Source organism: Vitis riparia, chromosome 11 (genome assembly GCF_004353265.1).
Source record: "Vitis riparia cultivar Riparia Gloire de Montpellier isolate 1030 chromosome 11, EGFV_Vit.rip_1.0, whole genome shotgun sequence".
NCBI lineage: Eukaryota > Viridiplantae > Streptophyta > Magnoliopsida > Vitales > Vitaceae > Vitis > Vitis riparia.
In genome coordinates this window covers 1,077,157-1,103,197 of record NC_048441.1, presented here as the reverse complement: position 1 = coordinate 1,103,197, position 26,041 = coordinate 1,077,157, and the positions used below count along the sequence as shown (strand labels likewise).

Below are 26,041 nucleotides of genomic sequence, written 5' to 3'. Positions count from 1 at the left end.
TGAGGCCTTGCCCCACATCCATGGTTGATTTCTAACCCATGTACATCTTTAAGAAAAATTTGTATATTCTTAAGAAAAATATGTACATTATTTTAAAACCAACTAAGACTCTATTAGACCTTATTAGGATTTTATTATTCATTTTTAGAACCTCGGGAATGGATTTGAGGTCTTCCCTCATCTCCATTGTCAATTTTTAAACATTCTTAAAAAAAATACATACATTTTTTTTTATGGCTAATTGAAACTCCATCGACCTTATTAGGGTCTAACCATTCGTTTGTTGAACCTTGGGAATGGCTTTGTAGCCTTCCTCCACTTCCATGGTCGATTTCTAAGCCCACATACATCTTTGAGAACTATTTCTTAGAAAAATATGTACATTCTTAAGAAAAATATGTAAAATTTTTTAAAGCTAACTAGGAACCCACTAAGCCTTATTAAGGTCTCAATATTCATTAATTTATGGAATCTTGGGAATGGGTTTGAGGCCTTCTCTCACTTCCATGGTCAATTTTGAAGCACACATATACCCCTAAGAAAAATATCTATGATATATGGCCTATTTGTTGGATCCACTTGTGCTATTTGAAAAGTCTTCATCTCTATACACTATAATATGTAAACCACATGTGTTATCGAGTATGATGGAAATGATGGAGGTAGAATTCTACATACACAAGGAGATCGATGTTCGACATTGATAACTTTTGTCATGTTTATAGTGCTATAATAGTTTATTAAATCTCTTGTTCATACATATAAGTTTATATAAAATATTCATTCAAATTAGTGATGCTATGATATTCACCCGTTTCTTTGACAATTCAAACAAATAAGAATGATCACATGAAGTATGAAATAATAATAGACTAAGTAACTTTGGTCAAACAAGAACCAAATGCAAATAAAAAATAAATTAAAATGAAATTAGGAAAATCATGCTTCTGGCCATCAATACAAAAAATGAAGCTTTTAAGAACTCCTACTTCCACCTTTCATGTCAAACGCACAATGGAAAAAATTATTCTTTCAATATGTACTTGAATAGTAATCAAAATGTGAGTTCCATAATTATGTACATTTTTTAAAGGCCAATTGAGACCCCACTCAGCCTTATTAGGGTTTAAATATTCAATTGTGGAACATCAAGAAAGGATTTGATGCCTTCTTCCACTTTCATGGTCGATTTCTAAGCCCTTTCCCAGGAAATGTTAAGGAAGATTAGGACCCCACTCGGTTTTATGGGTCTAAGTATTCATTAGTGGAACCCCGAGAAAGGGTTTGAGGCCTTCCCCCACATCCATGGTTGATTTCTAACCCATTTACATCTTTAAGAAAAATTTGTACGTTCTTAAGAAAAATATGTACATTATTTTAAAGTCAACTAAGACCCTATTAGACCTTATTAGAATTTTATTATTCATTTTTAGAACCTGGGGAATGGATTTGAGGTCTTCTCTCACCTCCATTGTCAATTTCTAAACATTTAAAAAAAAAAAAAACATACATTATTATTAATAAAAATACATACATTTTTTTTAAAGCTGATTGAAACTCCATCGGCCTTATTAGGGTCTAACCATTCATTTGTTAAACCTTAGGAATGGCTTTGAAGCCTTCCTCTACTTCCATGGTCGATTTCTAAGCCCACATACATCCTTGAGAACTATTTCTTAAGAAAAATATGTACATTCTTAAGAAAAATATGCAAAATTTTTTAAGGCTAACCAGGAACCCACTAAGCCTTATTAAGGTCTCAATATTCATTAATTTGTGGAATCTTGGGAATGGGTTTGAGGCCTTCTCCTGCCTTCATGGTCAATTTTGAAGCACACATATGTTCCCAAGAAAAATATGTACATTTTTTAAAGGCCAACTAGGATCCTAATTGGTCTTATTAGGGTCTAGGTGTTCATTTTTGGAACCTCGGGAATGGGTTTGGGGCTTCCCCCACCTCCTTAAAAATGTACTTATTTTCTTAAGAATATACACATTTTTTATAAGAATGTACATATTTTTCTTAAAGATGTATATAGACTTAGAAATCAACCATAAAGATGGGGAAAAGCATTAAATCCATTTCCAATATTTCAAAAATGAATACTTTGGTCCTAATAAGGTTGAATGGATTCTTGGTTAACTACAATCAAGTTTACCATCTTCTCTTAGCTTGATCGGGTGTTGCCATAATCAGTTAAGGGTGTTTTGATGAAAATGTAGCAACGAGCTTTTTTCTGGATCCAGCCGCAAAATAATTTCGAAATTTATATCCCTCCTAGTTTATTCTAGGATGTTTGCAAGGCACAAAACCATAAAAACTTGGAAGAGTTTGAGAAGTAGATTATGACAGCAAAGAATTTTCTCTATAAAACTTTGTTCCTTTGGTCTAATATATAGAGGTGATTATCTCTAAATCTTTCTTTTATTATTTTTTATTTTTTAAATAGATTGGAAGTGGATAGCTTCTTTGTGCCATTTTGTTAGCACATTTAATTTAATACTTCTTTGTTTTTTCAATAAAAAGAAATGATGTGGCCTCAATAAAATTCGAATGCTTGATTGGCCACACTATACATTTTAGCAAATCAAATAAATAAACATTTCCCAGAATGATGAAATGGTTTATCACATTACAGTAGATCTCAATGAAAAAAACATAGTTAAAAATTCATATGGCTCATACACTTAAGAATGGAAGAACCACCTTTATCCAAATAAAAGTAGGCCATAGGCAGGCTACAACACCATGGTAGAAATTCGGAGAGAAAAATGGTTTGATGTTTCTATGAAAAGTTTCAAAATTGGGATCACTTACCCTAGGAGTCCTTCAAAAATACATTCATCAATACAAGTACAAGGGCCTCTTCCAAAACTATTTTTAGAAATATATATATGTTCTAAGAACATAAAACTTTTTTTCAAATTCAAAAACACATTTGACAAATTTTGAGACTGTTTTTAAAAACATCGTCAAACAAATCTTCATTTGATTCTTCCGGGTGAAGCTGGTTAAAGCATAAACCCTGTCAGGTGTTGAAAATTTGTAGCAAGTTCAAAGCAACAAATGCAATTCATCAAACAAGAGAAAGGGCACCGTTACCCATGTCTAGGTCAGAGCAAGGGCAAGACCAAACTTGGAGGCTCCATGGTTGGCCTTGGAGTCATACTCTCCCGAAACAGTTGTCAGTGATTTTGATCTCCACTCCTTTTGCACACATTTCATCATAAGTTGGATCAAATACTTTAAAAAGTTCATATAAACCGCTAGAATTCATTTGCAGGATAACTGTCATCTAATAATTGTTAGTCATTTGAATTGTATTTCTGCACCTAATAGTTATGAAGGATGGTTTCCATTATCAGTGGCACTCAAATTCTCTTCTCCTTCAGTTGAGATATTGTTATCAGTTGGATGGTCTGAAATGTCTAGTGCGGCTGCAGACATACTAATACTATCATCAGATAAAGGTTCTTGCGCAATCTGATTGCAAAGCTGAGGTTGTCCTTCACTGGTTAATTTGTTCTTGATCAGGAAAACATAGAATATGATCAAGGCTAGAGTTGAAGAGGTACCTGTGACCAGAAAGAGGCCACGAAAGCTATAGGAGTCAAGGATGCTTGGTTTTGTTAGAGATTCTTGCTTCTTAAAAACCGAGTGGTCTTGAAACCAAGTTTGCTGTATCTTATGAAGTTCACCATCTCCTCTTAGCTTTGCTATTGCCCTTGAAATGTCACGGACCAAAAGGGACCCTTTTGGAAAAGCCTACAGAAATGAGGCAGAAGAAGAAGACCAACAAAGAAGTGTATGAGGACATGATCATATTTATGATCCTACCTAGAAAAACTTATAACTTCAGAGAATAGAAGCATATAAAGAAATATTACAAAGAAGTTCTTGAGGAAGGTATGCACTTACAAATCCAAATCCATTGGTGGTAAGATATTCAGGTTCCATCATGGTGTACTGGTCACCATATTGTGCAAGAAAGAGCTTAATGTAAGGTATCTCATCAATGATAGCAGAAACTCCACCCTTTTTACTCCCTTCTGTTAGGGCATGAGCATAGCCTTCAATAGATCCATATGTTTCAAGCGAGGAATTTGCAAAATTCAAATTATTAAGTATTTCTCCGAGTAACGATCCATATTGATAACCTATAAAACTCCCTTTCCGAAGCATTTGAAGTCGATTGACGGTTAGCATTGAACTCAAACTTGCAGTGTAACTTGAAGTTAGTATGAGTACAGCAAATAGCCATACAATCACCACACACTTGGACAAGTTGCTTATCAACTTTTCCCCTGTCAAATGCATAAAATGTGAAGTCTTTGATGGTGATTTATAGATATAGAAATACAAAACACTTATCACGTGTTACTTACTTTGTGAAAATACCAGGGTTGAGAATGAATACCAGAATATCATTCCAACTTGTTGAGCCCTTGAGCCCTTAAACTCATCATTGATTTTGCGTTCTATGAACCAAACAATACACCCTGTCAAAATGAAAAAAGCACCACTAACAAGCCAAAGGTCCACTGTCAAAGGCTCCAAAAAGATCCACATGTTCTTGGCTTTTCCAATCTCAATAGGCACCACCATGCCCACACCTAACTCTGTATAAGGCAAAGTAAAGTCCACATACAAAGATCGGTTTGCTGTGATTGTAACGTCCCCCACCACTGCATCAAAAACCTAATTGGTTCCCTTGCCAAAACAAAATATGACATATGAGAACATGCTAGAGGGAAGATAATTTGATATGGTTTCAAACATGTGGTGATGTTAGGTCAATTTCTACTAAGGGACAACATATGTTCCATAAAAATGTTCATAATCAGTAACTTCAGAAGCAAGTGATCTCAAACCCTCCATATAGAGTTCAATTATGATCATGGAATATGTTTTAGTGACTCATATTTGATAAATTCGTTTGATGGGCTTGCATCAACATAGCTTGTGAATGCTCTAAGCATCTAGAAAAAAGAAGGCATGGAGTTGCTAAATGAGTTCAAAGAATAGGTTGAGGAGGCAGAAACTAACCTGGAGATAGACTTGGAATACAAGGTCATTGTAGGTTCCTGCACTGCTTCCATTAGAATCAGCAAAGGGGATGAACTCATAAGTTAATGCATAAGGTAAATTTTCAACTGCAGCCTTGAACACATCTATGCAGAAGCCAGATACAGAAACTGAACCAGTTTGCAGATTGCGATCCACCTTCACTAATTCAGTAAAACCATCTTTCACTGGAACTCCAATTCTCAATTTCTTTCCACTCACTGGCATTGTCCAACCTTTTGGGATAACAGCGGATAGTCCAGGCCAGATGGTAGGTTGAAGACTGTTCGCAGATGTTGAATAGAGCTGGCTATCTGACAGGTTAAGTTCTCGTGAAATTCCATGTTTTGGTGTCCAAAATCCAATTCCCTTGACCCCATTTCCAACTACATTTACTAGTTGGAATGCCACTGGTTCCAACTGTCCATCCTTAAGCTGAAACTTGCCACTCAAACCATTAAATTGACTCTGCAAAATAGCTTTGAGAATCTTTGAACCAGTTTGTGATACTGAAATGGAAGCCAGGTTTGTAAACTTACTCCAAGATTTCAATTTCTGAGGTTGGGACATTCTGGGACCGATTTCTTCATATGCTCTTGCTAGAGCCCAAACAGCATCGTACGCCCACAAACAAAACACATTTAATTCATTCAATTTACCGCTTTGATTGTCATTGGGAAACTTGTTTTGCCATTTCACAGTGAAGTTGTTAAGCTCTTCTGAAGGTGGAATATAAGGATTTAGGCCTACTAACCCTTGCATTGAGTCAATGACTGATGGATCCATTGAATTCAAGAAACTCGTTATCCCATCAGTTATAATCCAGGCATACCCTTTACTCATCATCCCCAATTCCTTCGCTTTTAAGAAAAGTCGCGAAGCAAGGGAAGAGGACATGTGCACAACAAATACCCTGGTGGACATTGTCATCAGTTTTTGGAGCTCTATAGTGATCTGGTCATCAGTATCTCTCAGGGAAATGACACTCCTATAGGGGACATGTGAATCAATCTCCTCAAAGGCTCCAATTAGATATGCTATGATACCATTTCCATAATTCGAATCTTCATGTATGAGAGTCACCTGCCTCCATCTGAATGCTTGAACAATGGCAGCTATAGCTTTTACCTGAGCATTATCATTGATTGCTACACGGACAAAGTACGGAGTTTTCTCCTGAGAAAGAAAGGGGGTGGTCACGGAAAAGGTAACAATGGGCACTCTAGCTTTGTCTCCTAGATCAACCAGAAACTCGGCCTCTTCAGATGTTTGTGGCCCCAGTATTGCATGGACATTTTTATTTTCTAAAAGATCAATAGCTACAAAAGAAGAATCGAACTTAAGCAATTATGATGATACATTGCAATGAAACAATGGTAAGAGAAAATAGAAAATTTAAAGATATTGTGTTTTTGTCATAAAACGTAAAATACTGAGAGGGGTAGGGAAGTGGAATTTTACAGCGGATTTGTTAAACGATCTCCGAAGCAATTTTTTGTTTTTAAGAATTTAGAAAAATAGCAAAACATATTTGGTAATTCCAAAATAGAGAACAATTTATATATATATATATATATATATATATATATATATATATTAGTTATTTTCGGTTGTTATAATTTGTTTTCTGGTGATTTTTAAAAAAAATAATGCATCAAATATAAAGAATAATTAAAAAAATAAAGAACTACATATAAAATTTATTTTTTAAAAAAAATATTTAAAAATATAAAAAATGTTAAATATTCCAAGTTCTTAAAATGACTTTTATTTTAGAAAACATCATATAATTATTTTTGAAAACTATTCTTTAAAACTGTTTTCTTGAAAACAATTTTTAAAAATATCTCAAATATACTTAAGTATTGACTTAAAATTAAGGAATACATTTGTTTCTTATTTGACTGGCCTTAAAACATACTACACATAATGTAAAAGACTTAGCTATCTCCTTACAATCACACTCATTGTAATAATGCACTCTCTCCTATATGAATATTGTACTCTTTTAATACAAGGGGTCCTTACTATTTAATGACATATTTACACAATTAGGATAAGCTCGTTACATATATATAATCATGAACTTTTTTCTCTAACCTCATTCATGTAGATTACCGTTCTCATTGTATCCGGCCCACGGGATGGGACTAACTAGACATAGAAAGCATCCCTTCCAAGACCGGACAAATAGTCTTAATATTAGGGTTGAAGATCAATTCTAATACCATTTATAATAATTCATTTTCTCTTATGTAAATAGTATTCACTTGGAGTGCAATGACCTTTACGATTTTAAAAAATATTTACATGGTTAGGAGAAGCCCACTATATATATAGTTTTAAAACTTTCTTTCAATCATCAATGTGGAATATCACACCAATCCCCATGTAGGCACAACATCATTATCACATCTTATAAGATTGTGAAGTCATATAGATAAACTCTAGCATCAAGCTTTAGTATTACTTTAGATACTATTTGTGACAACTTGCTTCACTTTAGGTACTATTTGTAACAACTTACTTCCTTTTATATAAATATTATCCACTTTGAGTTAAGGTCCGCGTGGCTTTAGGGCATGTATACATCAAGTTCTCGCACGAACTATTTTATTTTGTCTTTGATGTCATTATCTTCATGACTATTTGGATTAAATTATATTCTGAGTCATTCAGGTTATATAGTTCACTTTACAAAGGCTTTTACAAGTCTCATGAAAAATATGTAGTATAGATTTATGTAGTAGACAACATATATAGAAAAATATGATCAAAGACGCTAGTGTTGATAATTCAAGTATATACAACTACAATGCATGTCAAGTAGCCATTAATTAATTGTTTTCGAACGGTTGCTATGCCATTCAAAGATGGTTGCTATGATCAGTAATAAAAGAAATGCCAACTTATTAGTGATATTCTACAATACGTATACCTATCTAATTTATAGGTCTGAGTAGAAAAGAACGGCCAAGCCAATATTAATTCTTAAGCCACTCCCTTTATCATCCACGTATACTTTTTTGGAGGAAGAAAAAAATATGTTTGTTTCATTTTTTGAGGTTATTTCCTTTATTCATGAGTTCGATACTCCCCTCTCTCTCTCAATATTCATCTCAAAGGTCTTCCTTCTTGGTTAGCGGTCCTTGCTCCCATTAGTTCATCTCCGGATGAGACAGAAATTCATTCCGAGCTATGAAAAGGCCTGGTTCAACAAAGGTTCACTTAAAACATCAAGAGATGACCCTTAGGCATCACCCGAATCAGCAGGGCTAGTTATCTATTTCGTCAGGTCAAGAGTGGGAAGGGCGAATTAGATCAGGAAAGAGTCTATCTCACTCCGATTAGAAAGGCGAAGACGGGACTAGTTGAAAGCAGAATCCGAATCAAATAAGGGGCAGAATCCGCTTAGCACTATACTCTATATTATTATCTTTGCGAATCAATAAGTGATAAAAATTTAATAGAAATAGGGACGCTATGCCAATGAAGAAGCATGGGAAAACTAACCTGAAGACAAAGCATAGAGAGGCTCTCCCATGGAATCCCTGGTGTGCAGAACCAGCCTTGTTTTGTAATGTCTATTTATAGAGTAAAAATCAGAGACGGCCATGGAAATACAGTTATTTGCCATCCTTCCAAGCGAAGATCCCAAATCAAGAACAACTCCGATGCCATACAATGTCACGGAGGAACTGTTGTTAGTTTGATTGCCGGATGACAGACTGAGAAAGTTACAGAATACAGTTATTGAGAGGAAGATCACACAGTAGTACTCCATTTTCAGATCTGTTAAGTTAACTGGCCCCAAGTAGAGAACTACAACAATAATCTTTAGTTCTAATCAGCAAACCGGTGGATACACAAAGAGTTGTAAGCTATAAGAGAAGATTCTGATTCAGAGATAAATAAATAAAGGAAGTAAACGCGAAGCCCAAGCCGGCACATTTGACAGATTCTCAATATTGATCAAATGTATTTGGTGATTAGGAGGGTTGACTTGATGACAATTTTCAGCTTTGTTTTCGGGCTTTTTTAACTTTTGCGGCAATTTTAAAAAATTATAATTAAAAAATGGTAGTTTTGAAAATATTGACAGATTTACGGCAGTTTTGGCCACGTGGAAGGTGTCTTTTGAAGAGACACCTTCCACAATTTTCAAAATCATGAAAGAATTGAATTTAAGCTAAAGGTGTCTCTTGAAGAGACACCTTCTACAATTCCAGAAAATTTGATTTATATTAAAGGTGTCTCTTGAAAAAACACTTTCGACGTGGCAAAAAATCCAATATGCATTAAAGGTGTCTCTTGAAGAGACACTTTCCACGTGACAAAAAATCCAATATTCATTAAAGGTGTCTCTTGAAGAGACACTTTCCACAATTTGAAAAATTTGAATGTCTTATAAATTTGATTTTAAAGCTAAAGATGTCTCTTGAAGAGACACCTTCTACAATTCCTAAAAATTTTAATTTATACCAAAGGTGTCTCTTGAAGAGACACCTTCTAGAATTCCAAAAAATTATATTTATACTAAATATGTCTCTTGGAAAGACACTTTACACAATTCCACAAAATCCAATATGTATTTTATTTGTAGAAATGATTTTAAAGCTAAAAATGTCTCTCTTTAATGTATGAAAATTGTGGAAAGTGTCTCTTGAAGAGACACTTTCAGTATAAACCCAATTTTTTTAAAATAATAGAAGGTGTCTCTTGAAGAGACACCTTCAATATAATTCCATTTTTTGGGAATTGTGAAATGTGTCTCTTGATACCTTTCGCAATTTTAAAAATATTGAGTTTATACTGAAAGTGCTTATTCAAAAGACACTTTCCACAATTTCCATTCAAACAGTGGAAAATTTTGAATTTATGCTGAAGGTGTCTCTTGAAGAGACACCTTCCATAATCACAAAAAACTGAAATTATATTCGGACGCCTTTCATCATTTTTAAAAAATTGGGTTTATACTGAGACACTTTCAACAATTTTTCAGTGAAAAAAAAGATAGTATTTTTTATTTTTTATTTTAACAAATAAAAAGTGAAGAGTCTCCTTGAATTTGAATTTCAATTTCAATTTTAATTATTGCAGGTACTAATCTAATCGGGTTATTATTTTTTTATTTTGTTGCAACCCCCATTTCATTCCCAATTTTTTGCAATCCCCGTTTGATTCCTAAGAAAATCCATCCCCCATTTGCTTTCCGGGAAAGTCCATGCAAAACCCCCTAAAAAAACAAACAAAAAAATGTTTTTTTTTTTGCTCCATGCTTTTTGGATCTGTCCAGGGGTCTCTTTGCTTTTGTGCCATTGGATTTAAATTTCACAAACCCTCCACGATTTTTGAGCCACGCTGAAAAACACAACCTTTCCCCTCAAATCATGATCACAAAGCTTTTCCCTCAAATCATGATCAGATTACGCTGAAAAAATTGGACAGATACCCTGTGCGCGGGCTGGATTGGTAGGAAATATTGGATAGATACCTTGTGCGCGGGCTGGACTGGTAGGAAATATTGGGAAATTTTTTTTTTTTCAACTTTCCCACACTTTCTTGGCAACCAAACAGAATCACAACAAGCCGAACCACAACAAAATTAAAACTTTCTCCATTATTTTTAGTCTACTCGGTTTCATTGTAAAAAAAACAAAAACTTTATTTTTTTACAACTTTCCCACACTTTCTCGGTGACCAAACACAACCACACCACCAAATATAACCACAAAACTTACAGAAAACACCGGGGGCAATGGTTTCTCAGATCTGCACTTCACTTCCCTCCTATTGGTGTTGAGGCAAGGATCTCCACCTCATGATCAACGTGCGGGATAGTGGGTTTTCGAGCAGAGGAGGTTTGATGCAGAGAAGAAAAATGGGAAGGGAAGAAAAGAAAAACGGGAAGGGAAATGGAAAGGGGGGAATGGGTTTTTATATCTCATCCGACGTGTTATCCTACGTGTTCAAAAGTGCCGTAGAATTGGAATTATTTTCCAAACTATGGTATTTTAAATATTATTTTTTTTAAAAGCAGTATATTTATCAAGAATCCCTTTGTTTTCACCCCAAACTTATAAATATTCGGCCATGGGCAATTTCAAATCTTGGGCACATTTCAATTTCATTCAAACTAATAAACCTACAAGTTCTTCTCGGGATAGACTTTAGTGCTAAAAGGTATAACCTTTTAATTATTATTTTTTTTAATTACTAGTTATATCATGACCATATTTTCAAATTTTTTATATGTATATATATATATATTAGACATGCCTTTTTATAACAGTTTGAACTGATCAATTCCAAGGTCACAAGTTGAATAAGCTAAGGGCATATATTTGGTATGCATGAATAGAAAAGGAGTAGGAATACGAGTGAAGTGAAGGTGTATCATAATAAATACCATGTAAAAATAGATTGGATTTTGATTTTAATGAAAATGAATTTTTTATTCCAACTCTCATGTCTAATAAGTAACCAAACTTAGTAATGAATGAAAAATATAACATTTCTCATTGTCCTATTCCCTATGCTAGTATTTCAAGACATCTTAGGCTCAATTTGTTTGCCAAGTATATCAGAGTGAGCTATTTTTTCGAGTTTGGTGAAAAAATAATTTTTTTTCAAAAAGAAATATTACATTTAGGTTATCTTTCAAAGTATTCACTAATCTAATCTTTCGGCCATGTTCAACTTTCACTTTATTATTTCAATTTGTTTGCCAAGTATACAATGAGCTATTATTTCGAGTTTAGTGGAAAAATAATTCTTCTTAAAAAAGAAATATTACATTAAGGTTATTTTTCAAAATATTCACTAATATAATCTTTCAATCATGTTAATTTTTTTTGTCATAAAACCTTATCTACTATGATTAAATTTAAAATCACAATCATCAATAATAACTTTTAAAATCACAGATAATTATGGTTTAATCTTGAAGCTAAAAAAAGTATTTCCATCTCAAACCTAAAAAAATAATCTTAAAGTTATTTTCATCTCAAAAATCATAATTCAAATTGATTGTGGTTTTAGCTTTAAGATTAAACCATAATTACCAATTATGATATTTTACAACGAAAAAAGTAAAAATAAAATAAAATAAAATAATAGTGGAAGTTTACGTGGTACGGGTCATTACTTTATTTTCAACACAAATTTTTATTGAGAATTTTTTTAATTTTAATTTAATTTAATTTTTTTTCAGTAAAGGTTACTTCAATTGCAAACTCTATTTTTTGACTACTGGATTGTTTGCCAAGTATACGGTACATGTGTGTTTTCATTACTAGAACCTAAATAGGTAGATTTGGCTTTTTTAATTATTGTGGGGTGGTGCAGTCGAGATGGGTTGGTTTTTGGTAGCTCCAATTCCAATCCATCATGGATGGGAGTCAATAGGTTGGATTTGAGTTGGGTTCTAAAAGCCCTCGAGTGCTTCTTGGAACTCACGGCCCAACTTTTGGCCCTAAACAAATCTTAAATTCTTTGTTTTCAAGCTTTTTAAAAATCAAAATTACTTAACTTTTAGCCATTTTCTTGATGATTTGATATCATTTGTTAATTTTTATTTGTTTTATTTATTTATTTATTTATTTTTAAAGTTGTAAGGCCCTCCAACTGTGCCTTCATGAAGCCCATGTTCCAATGTATAGGAGAATATTACTTGTATATTTAGATTTGAAGATTTAGAGATTGAATGAATTAAATCCAAAAATTTCAAATTGTTTGAATAAGTTCACACCATGCACACAAGTTCAAGACTAAAAAGGATTAAAAAAAGCAGTGATCGAGGTAAGGCCATTCGTCCATTTTGAAGATGTGATTTGGCAAAAAAAAAATCACCATCTTAAATGGGTGCAATCTAAAGAGAACGTTCAATAGGTGTGATAGAAAAGGGGATGTCCATTCATTCTCTCTAGATAATTTTCTTCCATAGTTTCACTACCATACTTTTTCAATGTAGAGCAATGTCGACAACAATTTTTTTTTATTATTAAGTTTATGAAAATCATCTAAAAATTTAAGTTAAAAATGAAGTGGATGTTTGATAAACCAACTTAATAACTTAAAGTAACTTAATAACTTAATTTAAGTCATCAAGTAAATTAAATATATTTGATAAAATAACTTAATGTATGACTTAATGTAAAAAATAATAATTTTAAATAATAAGTAAAAATAAGTAACTTATTTTTAAGTCTACATTTTTATTTTTTTATTTTTATCTTCATTTATCTTAATTACCTTTATGATCCTTTTTGTTACTCCACAACCTTCATTGTTACTCAACCTCTTTTATTGTAATTATAATTTATGAGACTAAATATATCAATATAATTTATAATAAATTTTAAGTTCATTTTATCAAACAAACTTAATATTTAAAAGTAATAATTAAGTAATAAATTTTAAGTCAACAATTTAAATATAATTTAATTTAAAGTCAATTTAAATCATAAAACAATAAATATTAAGTTTTACCAAATACCACAAAATCAAAGACTTTAAGTAAAAGCTTGAAGAAAACACATGGGCCAATACCACAACTTCACTCCAAGTGATTTTATTGAATATACACCACAAATAATTACTTCCTAAACATTGTGTTTTGCCTAATATTGAAATACAAAGCTCAAATTGGTCGCGTTTGAGGTGAATTTTTTTATTTCTTCAATCAACAAAACAAGACTAAAGATTCAAAATCTTATTTTTCTTTTAATTTCTGTAGTTTCTCTACAACCAAATGGAGGATTTAAGGCAATCAAAAGATATATGGCACCGGTCCATGAGATGAATCAACAAATACAAACTCAAAGCATCACACTTAATGGTCGAGACGGAACTCAACATGAACAATCTAAAAACACCTAGCTTGTTTGTTTAATTTCAAAACCACTTCCAAAAGGTGAGATTGAAGTCTAAATCAAGGTTTGTTGATCAACTATGCAGCATATATATTTTGTAATTAAGATTGAAGGCACACTATCAAGGACTTGGAAGAAGAGCCATGAATCCTGTAAGTGACAGTAAGATTAGTGATTCAAGAAAAATGGTGCTTTCTTCATCTGGACTGGTTGTATTGTTTAGATCGTCTCTGAGGACTCACCTGCTCAACAATAGGGAGGGATGATCTTGCTGGAAATCGTACTTGAAGGAACCTGGTTCAAGTGCATGTTCTAAATTTTTATGTACGGGCGGGATAAGTTTTAGGGAAAATTCACTACTTGTGAAGGCAGATTTTCTGAAGGATGAGGCATGATTACTATAGTCGGACACTTTAATAACTCATGGCACCTTCAAAATGCATGGTTGACACTTCACTAAGAACTTTGTGAGTCCCAGATTGAAGCACTCACTCTTCTATTGAAATAATATAAATGGATGTAGAAGTATCATTCAGACTTTAGATTTTAAATATAAAAAGGAAAAAAAGCACAGCATTGAACATATTCAGGGAAAAAATGTTTCGATGTGATGATCATTTATGTGGAAAGTTTCAAAATTGGGCTCACTTACCCAACAAGTGCTTCATAAACACATTCATCAGTACAGCCACTAAAATTTTGTTCCCAACGTTATGTCGAGTAAAGCATAAACCCTATATCAGGGACTGAAAAAATTGTAAAAGGATCAAAGCAATCAATGCAAAGCATCAAACAAGAGAAAGGCCGTTACCAATGTCAAGGTTTGAGAGCAAGGGCAAGACCTAACTTGGTAGCTCCATTGTTAGCCTTCGGGTCATATTCTCCTGAAACAGTTATCAGTGATTTAGGTCTCCACTCTCTCTGGCATAGCATAGCAAACTTCCCGTTGTTCGACAATCTTGTTTTCACCATGGTGTAAGGATCAACCACATGAGCACTTCCAATGGTAAAGCTGTTCTCGTAGGTGTTAAATTTGTGTGTCAGCTCAGCAGCAACTGTAGTTCCACCATAAGGAGGATTCACAGAATGAATGTAAGATGCCTTCAGTGTCTCTCCTTTGTCCGTCCTACATAGACGAGAAAATCTCAGTTCCAGAGGGAAGTGCACTGCCACAGTAGAAGAAACTCCCCCTAAGAAAGGAAGCAATAGAAAACTGTTTAAGAGTGACTGCAGAGCTTTTAGTATATTCCCTTCAACAGTGGGAGTATCTGACAACCATAGAATATGTCAATAAATTTCCTATATCAAAGTAAAAGCCTAGAATTTTTGGTTTAAAAGACCCCTGCAATTAATTTTTATATTAAATTACTGCATATGATAAAGTTCTAAAGCAATACAGACCTCATTTCCATGTAGAGGTAAGTTGAGTGGCACATACAGGTGACTGCCACTTAATCTAAGGAATAAGACAGCTCTTGAACCTAGCTCCATGAGAGGAAAAAAGATCCTTGGGAAATATAAATCTTGTAAGTCATGATATCTTACTAAAATCAATAAGGCATATTAGATTGGTTAGAAGTAACAAAAAACAGGTATACTTGGTCTCCACTAGCTTTCAAAACTCTTAACCATCCTTTCTTTTATACTCCTAATTTTACTAAACTAAACACACTCCTCTCTTGTGGGAAGAATTTCTTTGTTCTTCCATTTTGTAGGGCAAAAGCTCTACCAAAAGTGTGCAGGACCATGTGGCAGCGAGCTACTGGCAACCCAAACAAGTTTAACCTCGTAAAAATGTCTCTCTCACATACACAATAAAAGAATATTATCAGATACACTGATCATAGAAGCCAAAATCCAAAGAGCATCCATTGATAGCCAACAAATACAATGCACAATCTACAATTATTGAGATGAAGTAATAGCCTGTTTGAATAGAATTGTGTACTCACCTAACTGACCCTTTTGCAGACACCTTAAGTTATATCCCTGCAGAAACTATATACAAGGACATAGGTTTGACCAAGCAACAAGGAACTTAATCTTGGTATGTATCAACACTATGGAAAGAGGGATATGAACTTCGGGGTAATAAATATGCATTTTGCTCCTATCCAGATCAAGGGAGAAGGATATAAACAGTGAGGTAAATTGTACCTATAGAAATTGGGAACTTTTGAACAATGAAGACAAATAATCATTATACTAGTATGAAAGTCAAGACACTATAAACTATTTGTCAAATGTGAGTGTGTATCTAAAGATTCTAAGCATCTAATTCTTCATATCTCAAATTCTAGGATATGGGTACTTATTTAAAAAATAATCTTGAATGATACTTAGATTACCTAATAAAAAAAAAAATCAATTAGAAGTCTATTAGAAGCAAAATAATTTGTTCTTGATTAAAAAAATTCTTTCTTTTCTCTTTTATTCATAATTTTAAAAAGAAAAAAAAATCAAAATAGTCAACTTCAAATCAAAATAGGAGCATTGAACAAGGGTTTATTTTCATCTTCCAATTCCTCTCTTCTAGCCTAACACAGGCATCACACAAGATATTGTTCATTTGCAAAGTACAAGACCATAACTAGAAATAATATCATTAAAAGACTATATGAAGTACTTGTGATGTGAATGTTCTGATCAATATCCTCCTAGCTTGATTAGGCTGTTTGATTATTTATAACTGGCTTCATTTCTCAGTCAAAATTTTATCCTTGATGATCGATCATGCATTTGTCAAGGACTGGTTATATAGCTATTTTTAGTTGTGTTTCATTAATACTGAATTTATTCTTTATTCAAGCAGGGCGTTTAACCTTGCTGCTTGCCACCAATCTATTTCAGCATGCTCAATATTTTGGGACCCACCATCTCAAATCTATATAATTTCCACTTTGATGCAAGATTATTTGACTGGTGATTGAGATATCAATAACTAGTAACTACCCTCTGCCAGGTTCTAGACCACCATACACCCCTCCACCCCCCACCCTCTGTGAAGAATGTCAATCCAAAAGTACAATACCAGTTTAAGAGAAGAAATATGAAAGCGCCATCTGACTGGAATGAGATAAGAACCTCTGGATTTTTATTCTGTATTCAAAAATTATGAAAATTGACACTTGACTCCAGAAATGATATCTTATTTTAACTCCCCCCCACTGCGTCCTTTTTTTTTTTTTTTTTTTGGTAATTGACGCAAAAGAGAGTAAGTTCTAAAGTTATAATACTTCAAAGTTCTAGAGTTACAATACTTCAAAGAACCTTTTGAACAATAGTATAATCATTGCTTTAAAAGTAAAACACTAAATGTGCACAAATTCTATGTATCATGTATCAAGTATCAAGTATTTCATTTATCTGGTATCAATGAAGACACCTCAGACCCTTAAGCTAGCTGCAATTGTAAGTAATATGTATCACTTTATATTGAAAAAAGTGTGGTGGCTGGTCATACATATCATAAGTTTTTGACAACTATAGTCCTTTTCCATTCCATAATAAGCTGTGATTTCTTTAGATAATGCAATATGATTTTGCAAAGAGAAGCATAAATTATAAAATAGCAAATAGGAACAAAAACTTACAGCAAAACTGCAACTGAAAAATCAGGCTTGTTAATGCCAATCCCAGCATTGTACTTTGTGAATGAAGCAGAAGCAGTATTCAATCCAACTTCACCACCCAAACTGAGATCCTTGCTGCCAATTGCAGCCGAAAGCTCTAAAAGAGGGGTTGGGTTCAAGCCAATACTGGAATCGATTGCAGCATGAGGATGAAGGTACTGCACATCCAGCTGAGGCACAATACAACAGAAACAATCAGAAGTCTCTTTTCACATGTCTGCATGTGATTCCTACACCTTGCTATATTAAGAACTTTTGCTTCCAAAACCATGTTATCCCTACCTAGCAAATAACTTAGAATTTTCACAAAATAAATAAATAAATAAATAAATAAAAGTAAACAAAAACTAAAAAACAAAAACAAAAACTTCATAGATTCAATAGCACACTTTAGTTGGGTAGCAAACTTTTCCACCATTGAAATCTTGAAAGTTTTTCAATGAGCACAAGACTCAATATGTAAAACCACAGCAATAGTTAACAGTTTATTTTTGTTTATATGAAGAAGAAGAAGAAGAAGAAAGAAAGAAAGAATGAAAGAAAGAAAGCAAAAGGAAATATATTTTTAATCAGGAAAAAAGAAGAAAAAGAGAAGAAGATACCATAAGACATCAGAAAATAGATATTAAATATATCCACACTGATAATTTTTGAAGGAAAACCTACAGAACATACCACATCCCTTATAGTTCAAGACACTGACCTTGCCAGATTTGTGGTCAGGAATTTTGAAGCTACATGCTACTTTGGTACATGGCAAGATATCATGGGCAGTCACTTTTGTAGACACCTACAAAATGGTAAACTTATAAGTGATCCTGAACTATTAAAATTACATAACAAATAATGAAGCTATGCCAAAAATAAAAGGTTATGGAACATTAGCCTTGCATCATGAATAGCGTGTTTGGATCATAAAAAGATAAGCTGAAGCCAGAAGAGTCAGTTTTTATGGAACATCTTCTATTCTTACATTAGAATGGGTATCAAGTTTCAGATCAACAGTAGTATTTCCACTCTTGTACAAGGTGCTAACATCACCAAAAAAGATTTGATCCTTCTTCCAACCTGTAGCCGTAACTCCCTGCCATACGAAATTTAAGTTTAAAAGGAGGAAGATTAACCAACATTATGATCTTGTTAATTAAATACTTCTTAAAATACAAAGATAGAAAAAATATAAGATTAAGAAGGTTTTTTTTTCCTTCTTCATAATTTCTTTTCCTTAGTTTTTTCTTTAGAATTGTTTGCAATATACATATACACACACACATACATATACATGTGAGTGTATTTGCAGTTCCTATTAATTCCACATTAATGCAAAAGATCTGTTATCAGGGAATTCTGTTTTTTATGGTGTTGATGTTTGGGAGGGGAGCAGCATCCATTTAGGTGTTCCATGCACAACCAAGTAATTAAATTTAGAAAATGTTCAATGGAATCTGCACAAACCCCTGCAGGATAACTGTTGTGGAGTGAAAGAGTTGGATATAACAGTAAGCTAAAGCAGAAAGGTTAGGGTCTCAAGTAAACCAATCAAATTGCCAAAACAGGAATCATTTTTAAGGAAAGAGGCTTGTCATCTAATAGAAAGATACTGAAAGATGAATTGAAATAAGATGATACCATTCCACCAGGGCTCTGCATCAACAGGGTAAACTTGTGATCAAAATTGTAATCTTTGTTCAAGAGGTCTGCATAATAGCAAGCAATTTTATGAATGATTATAGTCCACAATTAAAAGAAAGTTCCTGCAAGTTTGAAATCATCAAAGATAATCTCATAATATACATGGAAATTTTCAAAAGGAACACATCCATACTCTTAAACAATTAATATGAAATACTCATAATTTCCAAAACTTATGATCTATGATAAGGTAAGCATGATAGGATAGATTTTTTCATGTAAGTTGCATCTTAAACCTATTTTACAGTATGCATAATAAGAAACATAATATGATATGTAAATACAGACAATAGATGCACATTTAACCATTTTTAGTAATTAAGCGGAAAAAATAATGCTTTTCTTAAAAATACTCTTTTACCATTGGTTAAAGAGTTGCAATGCATTAAGGAAGAAATAATTAGATCAATGCACACACACAATGCATCATAGAGAAATAACAACATCCACACACAATGTGAGAGTTTTCTTTCAGCTGATTCTGACTGCAAAGCAATGTAAACAATTACTCTCACGGACTAATTTTCCATACCTTTCAATTGATGAAAAAAAGAGAGAAATTTCACATGGGAGTACCTCTTGTTTTTTTGCCAATATCTGAAAATGGGGCCGGACCGTTGCCCATCTCTTATCAGAAAGAAAAGCAGCAAAGTCACACTCTGCCAACCAAAATCAAGGTACTATACATGAGATGTAGATTTAGACAAGAAGCATCCTAATTTTACTTCCTTTTCCTTCATAAGGAATCAGTCTCCTATTTTGTTGGAAAAAAGAAATAAAGAGGAGCAAAAAGACAATTATGGAATCATCAGATGTTAATAAATAATGTACATGTGTGTGCAGGTACTAAAATACATGTCAGGCATCTATGCCATCAGCAAATCAAGTTAATAATAGCCTTCATAACACTGTCAGCTAGCCTTAAGGGAGACTATAATGCAACCATACTCATGAAAAATTCAAATAATGCAGAATTATTAGACACTTCATCTTCAGTTCTGTATCTCCATGCCTTATGTTCAACCGACATAAGACCATCTAAAGAATCTAGATGTGTTTGAATAATAGAGGATCATGTACTTCTTGGAAGGATTTCTCATCCTTCTTTTCTACTTAATATTTCAATGCAATGAAATTGTTGTTCTTATATTAAAAAAAAGGGGGAATCTAGATGTGGTCCAGGGTGTGGGTCAGTGGTAGTGCCCTCCAGAAATGAACCAGAGGTCTTTAATTAACAGTTGAAATCATAATCATAATCATAATCATAAAGAAGGAATCTAGATGTCAAGTAGTAAAATTGTTGTATTCAGTTTCTGCCCTCCTCATAAGAGTATAGATCATACACTTAGAAGAAAATCAAAAAATAATCTTGTTCTCCATATTTATTAACAAGGGTAAAAAAATCAAACACACATAAGAAAAAAACATCATTACTGTACCATGGTATGCAAACTCTCAAGCTTTTGACACTGTCAATGGCATGTATCTCTAAACCAGTACTAACAAAAAAATAAAAATACAAACAGCAAAAGAAACATAATATCATCAAAACAATCATATAAGTCCCTTTAACCAAATATGTGCATGTAGGAGGCAAGCAACACTGGAGCATACCCATGGCCCAGGAAGCTCCAATAATTCCCACTAGGATATAGAAAGGGGTACCAAAGAAAGTTTAGGAGCATATCAAATGCAAAAATCCTTAAAATACATGCTTAAAAGAATGAATTTGGAACTATATAAAAAGAATCCTTAGCCTTTTAATTGACACTGAGTTATGGGAGGTGGACTAAGAAATTTGTACATTCAACATATATAACTTTGGTCGCGCTGGAATCTGCCTCTTGTTGGCAGCAAAAGATTTTATCCTCTGCCGCATAATCAATTCCTGTTCCTTTCCATAAGTAAGCTTTCATTCAATCTTAAGTTCACATGGTGTCATGTAACCATGTTTGGTTCCCCCCCGCCCCAAACTCTCTTTTTTTGCCCTACTGAATTATGGGAAGTAGATAAGAAGATAGCATGCTCAACACAGATAACACTAATGGACCCTGCTTCTACCTCTATTAGGTAGCAAATCACCTACCCCACCATACCATGCTTCTCTATATTTCTAAAACCAATGCTTATTTTGATGAGGATGAATCTCCAAGATATATATCAAGAAAGGGAATTAGTATTAGTTACAATTAAAGTAGGATTAGTATTACTTGGAATTAAATTAGGATTGGTATTTGTTGGAGTCTAATTAGGATTAGCTAGTTGAGTTATAATATAATTAGAATTTGAGTCATGATAGGTTATAAGAGTCCTAGTAGACTTTGGATTTCTTAGAGAAGCCTATAAATAAGCTAATCAATGTAAATCAAAAGGATGATTGATATTAATAATATTATGTTTTCTTTCATTGCAAGGTTGCAACCCTCAATGGTGAGACTCCATTGATTTTCTTCTAGGTGAGCCTCTTAAAAGGCCTTAGTGAGACTTTAAGGTTTTCAATCTTTTCTTCATTGTTTTTTTCTTTCTCACACCCTAAAAATAAAACTCTAACCCACCTACTCTTGAGTGTAGGCAACCATCCTAGGGTTGTCCTACATCATATTCCTTTTTGGGCCAAGATTTTGCCCAATCCGGCTTTTACATTATATGCAGTGACCAAAGTAGAAGACAAATAAGCTCCTTTAGATGAGGAATGCATCATAATAGCAGCTCTTTAGATTGAAATCAAGTAGAGAACATCTCTAAGAAAAGTATTGTGCCTCAGAGGTCAAGGTATTAATTCTGCTCAATGGAGGTACCCAAATGTTTCAATCAAGCCTTGCATATACTTAATCTTAATTTTCCTTTCAACCCTAACTAAAAGTCATCCCAAAGAACAATCAGTTGCTTTCTAGTGGAGGTACTCTTAACACCTGATTGATACTCCTACAATCTTAGGTGTGAAGCTTCTATTGGTCGAACTTTAGTCTATGAAGATCCTCCTCTTCTACCTCTTTCAATCCATTCCACTCTCCCCTTGAATCGGTACACCTTACCATCCACTTGACCTACTTCACAAAGAATCCAGTGTAAACACCTTATAAATTTTAACATATTTTTCCAATTTGTCCCAACTCTATTTGGTTAACAAGATAAATGAAGGAAATTGTAATTCTTAAGAATGTAAAATTTTACCTCCCCTGTTCAGAACTAACCAAAGTTCAAGTTTTCCAACTCTTTTCTCTAAGACAATGGATGCTCACACACAAAGAGGGAACTGATTGGAATGTTGAAGCATATGGTTAGAAGCTAAAACCTTGATCAGATGTGTGCAGTTAAAAGCTGGGAGGCAGCTATGAATACATGCCATTTTGCCCGAGGACTCCACCACGTTCCAAATGACACTTTTTTTATAGGCATTCCGAATTACATTTTTGTTGCTTTCAGATAGTAAAAGGGTAAAGAATTTGCAAGCCATTTGGATACATGTAGTTTGTTTCCTGAAGGATTGCTGATTGTTCTTATACCTTTTTATCATTGGATCAATAAACTGTCATTTCTGATAAAGACAAAAAGCGGCCATCATTTTTTATAATTTGCAAAGGGTAACAATAAAAAATGAGAAAAATAAAAGTCTCCACCAGGACATGATGTTCTATAAGAGTCCATGTACAAGTCTACGTCTACCTCTTCAGAGGATAGGAAAGAGGGTCAAGTGAACTGTCACAAACATGTCAAAAAATTATCATGCAATTAAATAAATCTAATAATGCTTGCAAAGGAAATAGTTCATTTAATTTGTAAGCGGCATAATGAATGTCATCCAACATGCAACCAAACTAGTAAAAACCAAATAAAATGGCCTTAATCACTTTTTCTATTAGTACTTTGATTTAAATACCATGTATAAGAACATGATCCCATCAAAATTTTGTTCACTCAATCAAACAAACCATATGGTACAATCATGGTCATGAATAAATGCTTAAGCAAGCATTGAAGCAAGAAAAAAAAGTAAAATACAAAGTACAAGAGCATGCTGTCATCCTGTACAAGTTAAAGCAAATACAAAAGAAAGGCAAATTAGGCAATATGTACATTTGCAAACTAAGATGAAGACTAGGAAAATAATTCAAATACAACACAACCAAGGAAAACAAAATTCAACCTGACTATGCATTTTTATGTCCCAACCATAGGTTTAAAAGGTGCACTTTAGGCACGCCTAGGCTCAAGGCGCCACCACTCCCTTGTTATAGGGCCTTGCTTGCCAAGATATGCACCTCTTCCTTTTTAAACACTTTTATTCTTGAAATTTCTAATTATATACTGAAATTTATATAATTTCTTATTAAATGCTTCTTTTAAATGTTTCAAATCTTAAATTTTTTATTGATCAGATTAGATTATGAATCATATTTTACAAAATCAATGTGTATCATAGGTCGCATTTCACTTCACTCGGCTGTGCCTTGTGTTGCGCATTGCACTTAAGCTATACGAGACTTTTGCGCCTTAGGTGCGCCTTGCACCTTTTAAAACTATGGTCTCAACTCCTAACCAAATCAATCAAGCAAACCAATTCAAATTCAACACACATTGTACATCAGGATTGACATGAATTTATAAGAGGTAAAAGCAAAAGCACAAGGACTACAAGTCATCCTTCCGCAACAAAATTTCAGCATTATTTATGTACGAATTATTATTGCCTCAAACAACATCCAAAAGTCAAGTCTGTGGTTTAAAGAAGTCTTGAGCATACAACAAACACATCAAATCATAGTTCATGACGGCTTCAAGGAACTTACTGCAATTCAACACATTACTCACTGCATAACTAGCATTTAAATTCGATGAAAGAATCTTCGACAACACATAACAAAGCATAATTTGTTGTGCTTACGAAACAACCACCGTCAAACCAATGGAAACATATCTCATTTCCCCAAAATATTACATGATCCTCTTATATTGAATTCCAAAAACACCTGAAATGCACAAAACGATCCAAAAACCAATCCGAACAACTTCGAATCAAGCACAGTTATAGATTCGGATTTGGACCGCCTATATTGCTCGGAGTTCGGGCTTCGAGACCTCACCTGGTGTAATGGTGCTTGCGCTTGACGCCTAACGACAGCGACGATTGCCCTGCCGCTACTGTCGCCGGAAATGATGGCCCTGCCGCGGCAGCGATGGACGATGAACCCGGAGGTGAGAGAAACTGTGGTGAGAATGATGAAGATGAGTTTCCCGTCAGAACAGCGGCGGTGAAGAGGCTCCGACTCCGGCCACTGCTCTCTCTCCCTCCGTGGCAGGTTCTGACCCTCACAGTCTTCAATTTGTCTACTGTGCTCTCACTGAGTCCTCCGAAATAAACCCTAGGCCTGACATCTAGCGATCCCACGGTCCTGATTTGATCTGAAATTTTGTGATAAAGATAAATGGAAAATCTTAAAAAATGGCGGATTTTGAAAAACTAAATAGTTAATCAAATAAATCAAAATCAGTATAAATATTAATTAATTCTCTATAATTATAATTTTTGAAATAAAATTAAAATGATAAAATAAATTTCCCTAATGATACATAAGAACCAAATTTTATTTGCACAAAATTAAAATATTCCACACATTCAAGATCAAGACAATTCCTAAAATAAATAAATAAAATGAAATTATATATGTATTTTTTATTCAACTGATTATTGTCATCTATCTTTTTTTTCTTTTTTTTTTAATTCAAGAATAAATATGAAGGGTCCGAAATGCTCATCTTCCTCGTACCTACCCCATCCAAACCAAACCACACCCCTCCCCTCCCTTTCTCTTCCTTTATAACAAATTCAAATTCAAAGGAGGATTCAAATTCAAAAATTAAATTAAATATTTTCATTATGGCAAAAAAAATAAATAAATAAATTTTGATTATTTTAATTGGTGAATATCAGCATTTTTTTTTTCTTTTACAATAAAAAAATAGTATTAAACTTTATATAAAATAAAAGAACTCTTAAATACTTATCATCGTGTGATTAAAATAAACTTCTATTTTAAAAAAATATTTTTCGTAATGCTATTTGATTATTATCTCTATTTTCAAAAAAATTATTTAAAAATTAAAATAAATAAATAAAATTGAGCATACCAATAACACTAGAAAGACATACCAAAAATCATTTTCAGTGACTTAGTTGATTTCTTTTTTTTCACATAGTCATATTTTTGCAAGTTTTTTCACTAAACAAATAAAACTCTAAATCCAACAAAATTTAATGTATTGGATTCATTAATGGGTCTAATAATTTTCTCAAATAATGATCAAATTAGTACTATAAATTTATATACAAAAATTTGTGCATTTAAATAAAATTTAATGCGTTGGATTTATTAAGAGCTCTTATAATTTTGAGACTCAAATAGTGACCAAATTAATAAAAAATTTATAAGTGAAAATTGTTTCATAATGACTCTATTATTTCGTTTCTACGTATGATGCATTTGCATAATTTTCTAACTAGAGAAATAAACTTCAAATCGGGGCAACACTTTATCAAATTTAATAATAATAAAAAATAAATTATGTTTTTTTGAATTTGTTAATATCCATATTTCTCTAACATATACTAACTTATCCAAATAACTTTTTGTTCTTATTTTTAAATATATATATATATATATATATATATATATATATATTTAAAAACCACTTCTCATATATCCTTATATGGATCCCGTATTTCTGCTCATGCGCTTCCACTCGATGACGAACTCGCTTTTTATTTGAAAAATGATTTA

At 33.2% G+C, this 26,041-nt stretch overlaps 2 protein-coding genes across 2 annotated transcripts; both read right to left on the bottom strand.

The window, feature by feature from the left end:
* Window positions 1-3,228: 3,228 nt before the first annotated feature.
* On the bottom strand, window positions 3,229-8,874 carry LOC117925341 (glutamate receptor 2.2-like). The gene is made up of 5 exons (XM_034844335.1): window positions 8,579-8,874; window positions 5,048-6,384; window positions 4,387-4,699; window positions 3,920-4,305; window positions 3,229-3,766 (listed from the first exon to the last, which is right to left on the bottom strand). The coding sequence occupies exons 1-5, from the start codon at window positions 8,847-8,849 to the stop codon at window positions 3,341-3,343; spliced, it is 2,733 nt and encodes a 910-aa protein (XP_034700226.1). The 5' UTR covers window positions 8,850-8,874; the 3' UTR covers window positions 3,229-3,340.
* A 5,649-nt stretch (window positions 8,875-14,523) lies between these two features.
* Window positions 14,524-24,597, bottom strand: LOC117925506 (mitochondrial outer membrane protein porin 4). The gene is made up of 7 exons (XM_034844526.1): window positions 24,347-24,597; window positions 19,839-19,921; window positions 19,200-19,267; window positions 18,544-18,654; window positions 18,274-18,360; window positions 17,532-17,740; window positions 14,524-15,064 (listed from the first exon to the last, which is right to left on the bottom strand). The coding sequence occupies exons 2-7, from the start codon at window positions 19,885-19,887 to the stop codon at window positions 14,755-14,757; spliced, it is 834 nt and encodes a 277-aa protein (XP_034700417.1). The 5' UTR covers window positions 19,888-19,921; window positions 24,347-24,597; the 3' UTR covers window positions 14,524-14,754.
* Between the last annotated feature and the right edge of the window lie 1,444 nt (window positions 24,598-26,041).